Source organism: Enhydra lutris, unplaced genomic scaffold (genome assembly GCF_002288905.1).
Source record: "Enhydra lutris kenyoni isolate GAN:26980312 unplaced genomic scaffold, ASM228890v2 scaffoldscaffold15, whole genome shotgun sequence".
Lineage (NCBI taxonomy): Eukaryota > Metazoa > Chordata > Mammalia > Carnivora > Mustelidae > Enhydra > Enhydra lutris.
The window spans coordinates 2,956,054-2,970,849 of record NW_019154099.1 but is presented as its reverse complement, the minus strand read 5'-3'; the positions used below and the strand labels follow the sequence as shown (position 1 = coordinate 2,970,849).

Sequence of the window (14,796 nt, the reverse complement as noted above, 5' to 3'; positions counted from 1 at the left end):
CTACTGGGTATTTACCCTAAAGATACAAATGTAGTGATCCAAAGGGGCATGTGCACCCGAATGTTTATAGCAATTTATATGTCCACAGTAGCCAAACTATGGAGAGAACCTAGATGTCCATCAACAGATGAATGGATAAAGAAGAGGTGGTATATATATACAATGGAGTACTGTGCAGCCATCAAAAGAAATGAAATCTTGCCATTTGTGATGACATGGATGGAACTAGAGGGTATTATGCTGAGTGAAATAGGTCAATCAGAGAAAGACAATTATATGATCTCCCTGATATGAAGAATTTGAGAGGCAACGTGGGGGATTTGGAGGGTAAGGAAAAAAGGAAACAGGATGGGATCAGGACAAACCATAAGAGACTTAATCTCACAAAACAAACTGAGGGTTGCTTGGGGGAGGTGGGTAGGGAGAGGGTGGTTGGGTTATGGACATTGGGGAGGGTATGTGCTATGGTGAATGCTGTGAAGTATGTAAACCTGGCGATTTACAGACCTGTACCCCTAGGGCTAATAATACATTATATGTTAATTTTATTTATATATATATATAATATTTTAAGGAATATTCCACTAAATACTCTATTTTATAATAATATAACTTTATAATACTCTATTGAATACTCTCTATTTTAATAGAATAATAGAATAGAATAATAGATTTGCTAACGTGTAAATTTTTTGTGCCCAGCTGCACAAGAAGATATGATGAAATGAACAGACACCACAGATAGAATCGATAATTCACATAGCACAGACAGCATTGTCATTGGGAGACATGAATTACTGAAATGATATATGGTCTTGGTACATTTCCGAACAAATGAAATACAGCCTTTCTCAGATTGCAGAGTAGTTACATTTTGGGAAAATCCAGTAACTTAAAACTATAGAAAAAATACCTTGTAAAATGGAATTGGGTTCTAGGCTCTGATAATTTTAAACATATATTTCACCTACATGGATGTCCAAGAGGACATTCAAAAGTTCTAGAGAAAGAGAAAAATTCTTCATTGTATTGATTTTCCCACACTGTGCAGAATTGATAGCATCCTTGATCCCCACTTGTAAAAAGCAGCCTTTACTCCCCCTGCCATTATTGTGATGGTCAGAAACACCCCCAACAAAATTTCTAAACATGCCCTAGAAGGGAGTACCACCCCTCCTAGCAACTGTTGATTTATATTAAGAAAATAAGTACTAGTCTTGATTTAATTATCTACTCTTACCCCAGGAGCAAAACTCAGGGCTAGCTTTCTTTCTGAAAACTTGTTTGGGGCTTATTAGTCCCTTGTTAGATGGTTTATACAGTTAAAAAGTACTGTTAGCACAAGTAAATCAGACAAGTATGTACATACATACATTTTTGTTCATGATAAGTATGACTAATTTTATTTCATGTCACTTAGAGTAGCATTTTATTGGTAGGGCAGTTAGGGTAGCAGCCTGGTGCCTTTCATGTAGGTTCAGACTTCAGTAGGGTACTGCTATTTATTCTGAAGATAAAATAACATTGAATTTTGAAATTTGTCTTTAACAGTAGCCCAGCAAGTCTGCGTAAGATGTAAAAAGTGCCCTTATGCCCCTAGGTCTCTTAGTTGCCTACTCAGGTTACCCAGGCTTATACTCTTCAAGAAATAGACCTGTATGTGCATAGTAATAGCACGATTGGGGAAAGAGAGAATCATTTGTACTGGTACTGGGGATAGTATTGTATACCTGGAGTTGTTGGGAGGATTATCAGATAATACCTATATAGCCCATAGAATAGTGCCTGGAACATAATAAACATAATACCTATTGTTGCTATGTAATGTTAAAATTGAAGAAAACTGGCTTAGTGTAGTTTATGACTTAAGTATCAGATCTTTTGACTCTGTTGCCTCATACAATCTGAAAATATTATCTGGGGGTTAACATGGCATCAGAATCATGGCATGGGTGGCACGTGAGGTAGCAGCTTGAGAGAAGTATTGAATCAGCTGACATTGTTTAGAGTTGCCAGTGCATGGTGATGATAAAAAGCTAACTGAACTTGGTCTTCTACTCTCTTACAATTACTAATACCTACCAGACCTCCTGTTGCTCAGCTTCTAGAATATTGCTGGGTAGGAACACTGGTTTTGTGTCTGAGTAAATTCAGCTCTGTTCTCTTAATGACTTAGTGATCTGGGGCAACTTATTTGGGTTCTTTAAAGCCTCCATTTCCTCTTTTGTATAGTTTGGATAATAATACTACAAAGAGTTGGTTTGAGGATTAAATGAGATAAGGTAAAAACACTTTAATAACACTTTACACCTAATAGTTTCCCCTCTAACTTGGAGAAATGGTCGCAGGTTGTTGAAGGTGTCACCATAGCCATGCTTCTTCAGGGAGTTGAAGAGAATCCATTTCCTTGACTTGGAAAGCCTCACAAAATAAAGTAGAAAAAATTAAAGAAAATAAATGTGCAACCTTAGCAGCTAGACTAGAGCAATCTGGAGGCATTAATCATGGGGAAATATATTTTTATACCACACACTTCTTGCTGAGATTTGCAATCTTCTCTGCCTTGGGATTCTCTTCCTTTGCTCTGTAAGAGTTGAATTTCCCAAGGTTTCTTTTTCTGCCCCATCCATACTGTAGTTACTTTGAACTGCCACACCTGTAACTTAACATAGCAAATTCCAGTCATGTTCACCACTTAAAAATTATAATTTTAAAAAAATTTTAAACACAAGATCTGTGTTAATGGCCAACAAATAATTTGGACCTCCGTGTTATAAAAAGTTCTTTATTAAAAAGTTGACCACTCTTGATTGCTCTTAACATGGTTCGCAATGGGGGCGCCTGGGTGGCTCAGTCAGTTAAACATCTGCCTTCACTTAAGGCAGACCTGCCATCTCAGGCCATGATCCTGGAGTCCAGGGACTGAGACCCACATCAGGATCCCTGCTCAGTGGGGGGTCTGCTTCCCCCCTCTCCTCTGCCTTTCTTCCCCACTCATGCTCACTCACTGTCACTCCCTCTCTCAAATAAATAAATAAAATCTTTTTAAAAATATATGGTTGGCAATATTATATAAAAACCAAGTAGAGTCCAGAGAATTATAGGAATTCTCTGGAGAACGATTTTAAAAGTTAAGATTATTTAATTTTGATAAAAGGAGTCTTAGAGTCAGTTGTCTTCAAATGGATGAAGCTATTATAAGGAGAGTAGTGATCCATTGTTCTGCATCTAAAGTGAGAATAAAGAGGAAGCAAGTTGAAATGGTAGAAAATTCAAGTAGAAATAAGGTTGAAATTCTTGAGTTCTAGAGTGATTAAATACTAGAATAAAATGTTAAGGGAGACAAATTTTCACCACTGGAGATTAATAGATTGTTGAATGAGCAATATTAGGTAATGGGCACATGGTATCTAGAAGCAAAGATCCAGACAGTGTGACCTCTTGAAGTTCTTCTAAGCTCCCTGATTCTTTCCTTCTCTGGTGTATCACACAGTATTACTTATAGATTGTAAAGTGAGTTTTAATGAAAATGACAGGGTCAATCCTAGGAACTTAAAGCTGATAAAACCTTCTGACAAAAGGCAAAGTGATTTTTTAAATGGATTAAAAAGTTAAGATGGTTCTTGCTACAGGAAGTTGTTCAGTGTTCAGAAAAACTTGAATAGACTCTGCTTTGTTTTCTTACCTTGCAGTTAAAGGGATTGTGGGGTTATATAATACATATATATCTGTATTCCCTGTGCAATTTTTGCAGAGTTAAGCCACAGAGAACATCTACAACACAATAGATTCCTCAGATTAGATTCTCACAGTAACTTTTACAAACATTCTAATAATTTGTGCTTTTTTTTTTTTTTTTTGGTATTTCTTTTAGGCACCTAGTGACAATGGTTCTAAAATCCAAAGCTTTATTTTAGAATGGGATGAGGTAAGTAAATTGGATCTTTTAAATTAGGGGGAATTTATGTGTATATATCCTCAAGCAGAAATAATTTAATAGTTTTTTCCTCTTTAAAAACACTATGAATGCTTTTGGTGTGGTGCATGAGCGAATTAATGGTGTTCCTAGAAAACATTACTGACTGGACCTCCCTATTTGTTTTGTTTTATTTTTTGTTTTTGACTTAAACCCCTCAAAGTTCTCTCTTGGGTAATTACCTTGATGAAGGAAATTTTTTTTTCACATCAGCCTTAAAAGCAAGTATAATTTTTTACTATGGCTACTTTAACACATTGCTACAAACCTGATAGTTCAAAACAACACACACTCATTCTCCTATATTTCTGGAAGGCAGAAATCCAGTATGACTCTCACTGGGCCAAAATCAAGATGTCACTTATAGCCATGCTTCTTCTAGGGACTCTAGAGAAGAATCCATTCTCCTAACTTTTCCAGCTTCTGGAGGCTCTCTTCATTACTTTGTCATTACCATGAACCCATGGCCTCATCAGATAGCCTTTTCTGCCCCTCCTGCCATTATCACATGGCCTTTTTCCTCTTCTGTCTTCACATCTTTTTCGCTTTAAAAAGGACATTTGCAATTCCATTTAAGGTCCACCTAGATAATACAGGATAATCTCTCCATCTCAAGAGCTTTAACTTAATAACATCTGTACAGTCCCTGAATAGAGTAACATTCACAGGTTCCACGCTTTAGGACTTGGATATCTTTGTGGGCCGTTATTCAGCCTTCCACAGCAAGCACACTGAGTTCTGTTGTACTCATGTAGTACTTCATTTTATTATCATTTATTACATTCTTTTCCTACTGCTTATACCACAGCTAAGAGGAGTGGCCAGAGGGTATAGAAGAAATTCCATTGATAATTTGGGAATTCAGCAGTATGTAGGCATACCTTGAAGATATTGCAGGTTTGGTTCCGGCCAACCACAATAAAGCAAATATCTCAAAGCAAGCCGCGTGAATTTTTTTGGTTTCCCAATGCATATAAAAGTTATATACCACACAATATTTGTAGTCTGTTAAAGGCACAATGGCATTATCTTTTTTAAAAAAAAGTACATACCTTATTTTAAAAATACTTTGTTGTCACTGAAAAAATTAAATTAAAAAAAATACTTCGTTGCTAAAAATGCTAACCATCATCTGAACTTCCAATGAGTCATAATCTTTTTGCTAGTGGAGGGTGTTACCTCGATCTTGATGGCTGCAGGCTGATGAGGGTGTAGTGCTTGCTGAAAGTTGGGGTGCCTTCAGCAACTTCTTGAAAAAATAAGACAACGGTGAAGTTTGCTCCATCAGTTGACTCTTCCTTTCATGAACCATTTCTCTGTAACATGCGAAGCTGTTTGATAACATTTTACCAACACTAAAACTTCTTTCACAACCAGAGTCAGTCCCCCGAAACCCTGCTGCTACTCTGTCAACTAAGTTTATATAAAATTCTAAATCCTTTGTTGTCATTTCAATAGTCTTCACAGCATCTTCACCAGGAGTAGATTCCCTCTCAAGAAACCACTTTCTTTGCTCATCCTTAAGAAGCAACTCTTCATCCACTAAAGTTTTCTCATGAGATTGTAGCAATTCAGTCACATCTTCAGGCTTCACTTCTAATTCTAGTTCTCTTGCTGTTTCCACCACATCTGCTGTTATTTCCTCTGTTGAAGTCTTGGAACCCACAAAATCATTCATGAGGGTTGGAATCTGCTTCTGCCAAACTCCTGTTAATGTTAATATGTTGGCCTCTTCCATGAATCACCATAACAAATGCAATAATATGAAAAAATTTGAAATATTACAAGAACTACCAAAACATGACACAGAGTCACAAAGTTAACAAATGCTGTTGAAGAAATGGCACCAGTAGAACTGTTTGATGCAGGGTTGCACAAACCAAACTTTGTAAAAAACGCTATCAGCAAAGCACAGTAAAATGAAGTGCAATAAAACAAGGTATGCCTATATTAAAAGAGTAATGAGGCACAAACAAGTAGGCTTTATGCCAGAAGTTTTAAGAGAATTAGAATTAGGAAATCTATCATAGTAATTTAGAAGAAAAAAAATATGTTCATAAATTATGTAAAGATATTTGATAATATTTAGCACTTAATTAAAACTAAATTAGGAAAGGAAGATAATTCCTTATCTGATAGTTATTTTTGTATTAAATGAAGTACCATCACTAAACAATAAAAGCATTTCTAGTCAAGGCTGAAACAGTCAAAGTTGTCAGTCATTCCCACCTTTACTTAACGTTAATGAAGTATGTTTTGGAACGTACAGGTACAGCCAAATAATGGTTGGGCTGGGGGGCAAAATTATTATTATTTAGAGATGATACAACTTTCTGTTTAGACAACTCAGTAGAATCAACTGTAAACACCATTAAAACAGGAAAGTGTAGTAAAGCAGCCAGATAGAGATTGAAGGTTTTCTTTGAAGAAGTCACCTTAAAACCACCGTTTACCTCTACCAACACAGTAGAGAAGAGTGGATGGAGAATAAGAAACGTGTCTATTTTATGTAGCATCCTAAACTTCTAACATTCTTTAGTTGTCTTGAGCTGTAGACTTTTCTCTCTCCCATTCTCTTTGCCTATAATCGGGTTTTTCTCTCTGCTTATATTCTGTTACTGTTAAACCTAGGCAGTTGTGTTTCCAGAATCTATTTTATAGAATGTTAGCAGCTGTTAAGGTGGACGTTTGGAAATCACTTAGGGACCTTAAAACTGTGTAGAACTTTTCATAGGTTGAGAACACTGCTAGTTGTGTATATCAAAGATCACCCTATTTCTGCTACTACCAGTCCCCCCATAGAGATTGTGGGGTCCATACATGGAAAGAATTTCTTTTACTAAACCCAGACATTTAGCATCAGTTAAAACAGGGTACTTAGTTCAAGAAGGTAGATACAGAGATACCTACTTTCTAGTTGGTAAATTCTGCATTTAATGAACAGTAAGTACTATTTAAAAGATGTAGGTTATCTCTACTTTCTCTTGAGATCCATGATTCATGTAACAAAATGACTTTTAATATATACCAGCTCATATGTCGTCATTCATCAAGCAGGAATTTTGTGGATTTATCTTTTTACAGTAATGTACATGATATATAATAATCAGCCAATTTTTTTTAGGGAAAAGGAAATGGAGAATTTTGTCAATGTTATATGGGCTTACAGAAGCAATTTAAAATTACTAAACTGTCACCAGCAATGGGTTGTAAATTTAGACTGTCAGCCAAAAATGAGTATGGCACAAGGTAAGATACATTTTAATGCAAATATATTATTTAGTCAACTTCACTTAATATAAATTATGCAGAATCCAAATTATCCACTAAAAATTCTGCTTTAGTTTATGTTGGTATAGTAAAGATATTAACTATCATAGCAAAAGCTGTAAGAGAAGATGTTAGTTACAGAAACTACAGTTTTAAAAGTGTATTAGTAAATACACTTTTAGGTTCTGATCTGGTAACCATGAAAATATTATCAACTCCAAGACACATTATTTGGATTATAATTAGTTATCAAAAATTGTCATTTTCAGAAAATGTCACTTATCAAATTGAATTCTTTAGCTATAAAAACAATTCTTTTTCATTCATTCTTAAAAACGATTTGTTTCAACAGTGGTTTTAGTGAAGAAGTCTTATATTACACTTCAGGCTGTGCCCCTTCCATGCCAGCAAGTCCTGTATTAACTAAGGCTGGTGTTACTTGGTTATCCTTACAATGGAGTAAGCCCTCAGGAACACCATCAGATGAAGGAATTTCTTACATTTTAGAGATGGAGGAAGAAACTTCAGTAAGTATAAATATGTATTTTAAGTAGTGTTTAAAACCTATTTCAGGTAACATCAATCCTTATAAGTAAATAGTGCCACAGCAGTTAGATCCTTTCCCAGATCCTTGAGTCCTTGGTGTTGGTTATTATTTAGGAGGAATTGGGAATGAGGAAGAACTAAGTCTTGTCTTTTCCTGATGTGTGGGAGGGAGTTTTGTTTTTTTACGTTTGTTTGTATATATTTGTGCCTAGGAACAGCATAGACTGCATTTTTAAATATATATGTTTTAGGGAAAATAAAGAGGGGGAAGATCACCACAGCCTTTCAGCCTAAGCAGCTCTAAAAAATAAGGAAATAATATGTCCTCCTTTTCCAGCTGTGTTCATACACTGCTTTCCCAAGTACCACAGAAGATATGAAGAGCATCACATGACATTATATAGTGCCACCAGAATCAGGTTTCCAGCGGCTTGTCTTCTATGAGCTATAACGTAGCTAACATGAGTTAGGGTGTCTTCTATTAGTTCTACATAGTTTCATAGCTTTTCAGGGCTACTTTAAAGCAATTTGAGTGAAAAATACATTGGTCCACTCCCAGCTATATACCCAAGAGAACTTGAAAACACATGTTTATACAGAAATTTGTATATGAGTGTTCATAGCATTATTCATAATACCCAAAAAGTGGAAACAACCCAGATGTCCATTAATTGTTGTATGGATAAACAAAGTGTGATATATCCATACAATGGAGTATCATTGAACCATATAAAGGAACGGAATTAGTCATGACATGAATGAACATGAATACACAGAAAGTATATTAGTTTATTAGAAAGTATATTAGTGGATGAGAAAAGAGGGGAAGTGACTGCTAACCAAAAAGTAAAGTACAGGCTTCATTGTAGAATTAGGATTCAATGATAATTGTATAGTGAATACACTATAAATGATTGAATTCCATACTTTAAGTGGGAATTTTATAGTATGTGAATTATATATCAACTTTTAAAAATAACAATGGGAAAGTAGTGAGGCATTGTCCCTGGAGCTATAAATAGCAATCCAATACCTAAGTGACATGCCTTCCTGCCAGCACAGCCAACCATTTATCTATTTACTTAATCACAGGGCAAGTTAAGTATGTCAAATGGTTATAACTCTGTTTAGCTCTTAGAACATCTGTGTAGGAAAGTCTGTTAGTTTTAGAGATACGCTTACTGATGGTGATGTTACCATTGACTGACTTTACCTTCAACACAAAGATCTTCTCTTGGTTACTATATTTATGGAGGAGTTCTCCATCCCCCTACAAACATTCATTAGCATTTTTGGATCTGTCCATTCAAGATAGAAGTATCAAGGTGAGTATTACACTTAAGAGAGCATTAATCACCTTTTACACAGTAGAAGATGAAGAAGACCTGGGTCTTTTTACATGTTTGTTATTCCCCATATTTCTGCTGTTAGACATCTAAGAAAGGCTTATTTTCACTTTCCAGGGATATGGTTTTAAGCCTAAATATGATGGAGAAGATCTTGCTTACACAGTAAAGAATCTCAGACGTAGTACAAAGTATAAATTTAAGGTAAGCTTTGAAAGCCCATATAAAATTTGTCGTTCTTGTTGTTCCTGTTGTCTTAAAGCTAAGTATACACCTCACTCCTTGGTTTTAAATCTAAAATAGTTTCAGGCTTGGGGAGCCTGGGTGGCTCAGTCAGTTGGGCATCCAAATCTTGATTTTGGCTCAGGTCATGATAACGGGATTGTGAGATCAAGCCCCACATCAGGCTCCTTGCACTGGATGTGGAGCCTACTTAGGATTCTCACTCTCCCTCTGCCTCTCCCCACTCATGGTCAGTCACTGCACTCAAAAAAACATAAAAAGTTAAAATAGTTTTGACTTTTCTAATGAGCATTACTGCTTTCTTACTATGTAACATTGTCAAACTATATATATTTAAATTCAAATCAATTTTAATGTTTTATGGAACTTTTATTTGTATAACGTGAGCAAACATCTTCTAAAATGTGGATGTTGTTAAACACATTCAGAATGTGCTTTTTTGTTAGCAATATCTGAAAAAGTAATGCTTTTATTTTCTAAGTACATTATATCAAGCGATACATAATTTCATTTTGTCTCATTATTGGTGTTCACTTGATGAAGGTTATTTTTACCATGTTTCTTCACTGTAAGGTTTTCCTTTTCTCTTTCTAATAATAGCATTTTCTAAATACTATGTAAACATCTTGGTTTTTGTCAGACTTTCATGTACTAGTTTTAACATCCATTGATAATTCTTGCCTGAGTCCATTATTACTGATCAATAGTTGCCAAGTGGCAACTAAAATAAATAGAATAAAAATAAAATTTTTCAATTTTATTATGCCTTCTACATTTATTATTTGGCATTATACTATAAAGAAAAGCTTTCTTTTCTCATTTATATTAATATGAACTCATGGATTCCTGTTTACTGAGTGGGTTATTTTTGTTACTATGATTGTCAGTTGTGAGACTCAAATTGTTTGAGATTTAGGAACCCCTTCAGGCTGGCTTTCAGATCCTTTTGAAGTGTGCCCCGCATCATTCTTTGAAACCTTTCCTTTCTGGCACATGATATTCCAGTCTCATCTTGTACTTTCCCTTCTTCAGCCTTGAGATTGTTTTGTTTCTCAAAGCACTTGGGTCCTTTCAATAGACAATGGTATTTATAAGCCAAAATCTAGGAAGTAAGTATACTTATTGCTATAACAGTTTTGCTACTCCTGGACACCCTCTCAATGGACAGAGCTATAAGCTATATATGTGTATGTGCACATACAAAATTTATATGCACAAACACATTTACATCTGTATTTCTCCATATCTATTTTTTTTAAACCAGAGTTTACACACGTACCTCCAATCTTAATCCAATACTACAGGTTAATTCTGGTTTTCTCCTTTTTCTTATTTCTAGCTCCCTTCATCATCAGAAAGAAACTTTGCCCCAGTTATGTCCATTATATTTAGTTTGTGGAACAAATTCCTCCCCCTCCCATAAAGTTCTATACGGGGTGCTTGAGTCCCTACTAGGCAAATGCTGCTGCCTCCAGCCAACCCACCTATCCCCCAGCAGAGATACTTGCCTTGTTTAGCTCACCTGTTGGCCTTTACACTGAATTATTTCTGGTGTAAAGCAGACAGACTCTACATGTCATTTATTGCTTGCTTGAGGCATGGAAACTATATGTATCATTCTTGCTCACTTGAAGCGCTAGCAAGCTTTGAAAATTCATGTACTGTGGAGATTCCAGAAATTCTTTCTTTCATAGTATAGCATCCATTCTCTGGGTATTTTTAACTCTGACTTGATCAGGGATATACATTGCTATTTCTTGGAGACAGTGCTTGAATTAGTCAATATACCAATTAATATAAGCCAGCCTACATTTTTGTGCCCAAGTTTTTCTAAAAATACAACAGGATGCTTATTAGTTGATACATTCAACATTGGAATTTTCTTCTCAGTACTTGTTTAATAAAATCATTTCAAATAAATGATAGAAGCTACTGTAAATTGTTTTCACTATTAAAAAGCAAAGATAAATTTTATCCCTTGAGAACCTTAGAAAATTTTTAAGCATGAGATTTGATTATGAAGAGCATAATAATTATATTTATTATGCTTTGTCTTATATATCAGCTTCATTTTTAAAACTTATGATAACACTGAGTGATTTTAATTTTTTCCAAATTGAGTTTTCATATTTTTACAAGATTTATGAAATGCTTAAGAAGTAAGTACATTCATTCAGTTTTCCTCTTAGGATGATGTTGGATTATATTTTGCTTCAGTAATGATTATTGTTATGATTATTCAGTAATGATTAGAAAATGATTAACATTTTCTAAGGGGAAATGTTAAGATCTTTATAATTTGGTAAGTTTATTAAAATTCTTAGAATTCTACTGTCCTGTAACACCATGGTGTTATTTCCACATAGAGACAAAAATGTTATATATACATATAAGGGAGTAAATTTCTTATGATCCACTATTTTAAAAAATTACAGATTTTTATTTAAAATTGTTTCACTGTGGCAGTCACATTCAGATTGCAGGGTATACAATCAGAATCTCCAAGGAGACAGTAGGCTTTTACAAAAAGTACCCCCAAGTAACTAGAGAGGGGATAGGAAAACAATGTCTCTAAATCACTGGCTTATAGGAAGGGATTATATAAAAGCTTATTAAATAATCAGTTGTAATAGTGATAACCAAGAATAGTAGTTCCCCAAGTGTGAACCAGACCATTGTATCAGCATCACCTGGGAACTTGTTAGAAATGTAAATTTTCTGGCCCCCTCAGTTCTGTTGAATCAAAAATTCTGGGATAAGACTTAGCAGTCTGTGTTTCAGCACTGTCCAAGTGATTCTGAGGCTTACTGAAATTTGAGAACCACTGATCTAAAGGGGGAAAAAAATAGAAAATGATGACTATGTGGTCTTCTAGAAGCTTGGACATTTTGAATCTGCTTGTGCTGGGTGCCAGCTGACAGGCTTTTGAATCATTAAATCCTATTGCTGTCTCAGACTTTCTTTTCTATTTTGACATTGCAGACTCCTCTTTCAAGCAAAACATATCAAAATAAACTGTTAACACTAAAGAAATCTTAGAATACTAAGCAAAAGCTTAGAAAATACTATAAATCTATAATCCTATAGTCCAGTCCAAAATACTATAATCCAGAAAGCAACGACTAGATAGTATATTACTGATTGTAAAGAAATAATGACATAATTAACCTAAAATTGTAATATGACCAAGTTTACCAAATGCCAAGAGTTCTAGTTTCTACACTACAGACAATCCTAGGACACTCAAAATACTAAAACAAAATTGGAACAATGAAAAAATTTAAAGGACAAAAGAAAAATGAAAATAAAAATCTAAAGCATAAGAAGGCAGCCAAAATTCTTAAAATCAGTTAAAATTCAGAGTGGTTAACAAGTGTACAATGCTGACTCTATCAAATGGTTCATTAGAAGCTGACTGAGACCTGTTGTCCAAATTTAAAATGATAATAATTATTAATAATTATAATATTTCTTATTATTAAAGCTTCAGAAGCTAGTGGCCACTCCCTATGACTCTGAGCCAGTAGGAGGCTGATTTCTTATTTCCTAAAGTTCCTGGAAAATAGTTTTTTAAGCAGCAAGCCTTCTAAAGATCAAGTTCTGAGTACCTTGAGCTGAGAACCCTTAAATACTACACTGTAGCTTATTACTTATTTTTGAGGTTTTTTTTTTCAGATGGAGAGAAATCAGTCAGTTAGCATCTGGGATCCATCAGCTTCTCCTATCTTCCATCTTTGAAATTCACTTATACACTTAAATGTCAGCATCAGTGACAGTACATAAACATGTTGCTTTCCTCCTCCTCATCTTGTCCAGTGTCATTTTATGAGGTCTTCCTTTCTCCTTTGCCCTAATCTAAGTGTGCCCAAATTTAGTCCTAACTTATATGCCCCTTTCTCCCTTGGATACATCATCTCTTTACTTTCTGTCAGCTGTCATTTTTTTGTTCTGAAGAATACTAAATCTCCAAACCTGTTCTGTGCTGTTATCAAGCTATTCTTACTTTCTAATTACCATTTTATACCTAGATTAATCTTTCTGAAATACAGCTTTCCCTTAAAAAAAAAAAAAAAACAATTCCCTTAGTTTCATATAAGATTTTTTATATTCTGACACATTCAGTTTTTAAAATGCACTGTCTTTCACTCCTTACTTGAACTGGCTATCTCACCAGATGGATTACTTATTCTTCCTTGATCAGAACTCACTGTTTACTATTATTTCTGCTCTATACCCAGGGCTTTCTATTCTCTCTTACCCAGGTTTGCCCTTTTACTGCTCTTGCCCATGAAGACCTCATATCACTTCTATTTACCTTTTCAGAAGCCTTTGTGGACCATTTTATGCCTTAGTAATCTTTCTCCTATTGCCTGAATCTTTTCATATACATCTTTTTTGTCTTCTGCATAAAGATTCTAAACTTGTTGAAGATACAGAGTGCACCAAACCTGGAGTTCCCAGCACCATGCTCCTTCTATGGTGGGGAACTGAATGAATGTTTTTGATTATTTGTAAAATTGTGGGGGTGGGGAGATAAGTATATGGCTTTATAACCTTTAATACCTTCATGGCTAACTGAAGTAAAAGGAGGCAGTGCCAAAATATATAGTCTTAAAAATATAATTTAGTGGATCTTTCTCATTTATAGCGAGTCTCTTCTTACTTTAATAGTTTCTTCTAGTTCTAGGTTTGAGTAAACACTGTGTACCATATTGAGAAGTGTTTTGACTCTTTGTGGTCCAGTTTGTAAAGCAGCGAATAAAATGCATTGTTGTGCATGGGAGGACTGAGGAAGGCTGAGCAAAATTGAACAATTGAACTGAATTTTACTGCATTCTCATGAGCTGCATGATTTATTTGGGGGTAGATTTATTTACATCCGTGTGTATATTATCATGTCATATCATAATGGAGCTTGTCTTGAGTCATCCATTCATCCTCTAATTATTGAGCATTTATTCTATAATAAAGCACTATTCTAAACACTAAGAATATAAGAATTCTAAACACTAAGAATGTAACAGTAATCAAAATAACTAATATTCTAGTTAGGGGAATAGACAGTAAACAAGCACATAGCAGATGGTGATAAGTGCTACATGGATTAATCAAATTAGGGTGAGGTAACAGAATGATTGGGTAGTCAAGGAAGTGCTTTTGGAAATGACACTTGAATCTGAATAACCAGAAGAAGTTAGCATGTCAATAACAAAAAGAACATTTTGGGCAGGGCAAATAACTGCTAATGCAGAAGACTGTAAAGTGGAGGTAGGCAGGGGTGAAATCACATAGGGTGTTGTAGACCATAGGGAATTTAGATTTTATTTTGAGTAAAATGAGAAGCTGTTGGAAGGTTCTAAGCTAAGAAGTAAGTCCCTTTGGCAGTTGTGTAGAAAATAGAATTCAGAGAAGGAA

At 34.9% G+C, this 14,796-nt stretch overlaps 1 protein-coding gene across 3 annotated transcripts in view; it reads left to right on the top strand.

Annotated features, from left to right (window-relative positions):
• Positions 1 to 14,796, top strand: part of LOC111146964 (fibronectin type III domain containing 3A) — a 181,007-nt gene that overhangs the window by 143,368 nt on the left and 22,843 nt on the right. For all 3 annotated transcript variants that reach the window (XM_022502738.1, XM_022502739.1, XM_022502740.1), the window contains 4 exons: positions 3,875 to 3,928; positions 7,101 to 7,225; positions 7,599 to 7,773; positions 9,256 to 9,342. In XM_022502738.1, coding sequence (XP_022358446.1) covers positions 3,875 to 3,928; positions 7,101 to 7,225; positions 7,599 to 7,773; positions 9,256 to 9,342 — 441 coding nt within the window. The remainder of the gene's footprint in view (positions 1 to 3,874; positions 3,929 to 7,100; positions 7,226 to 7,598; positions 7,774 to 9,255; positions 9,343 to 14,796) is intronic.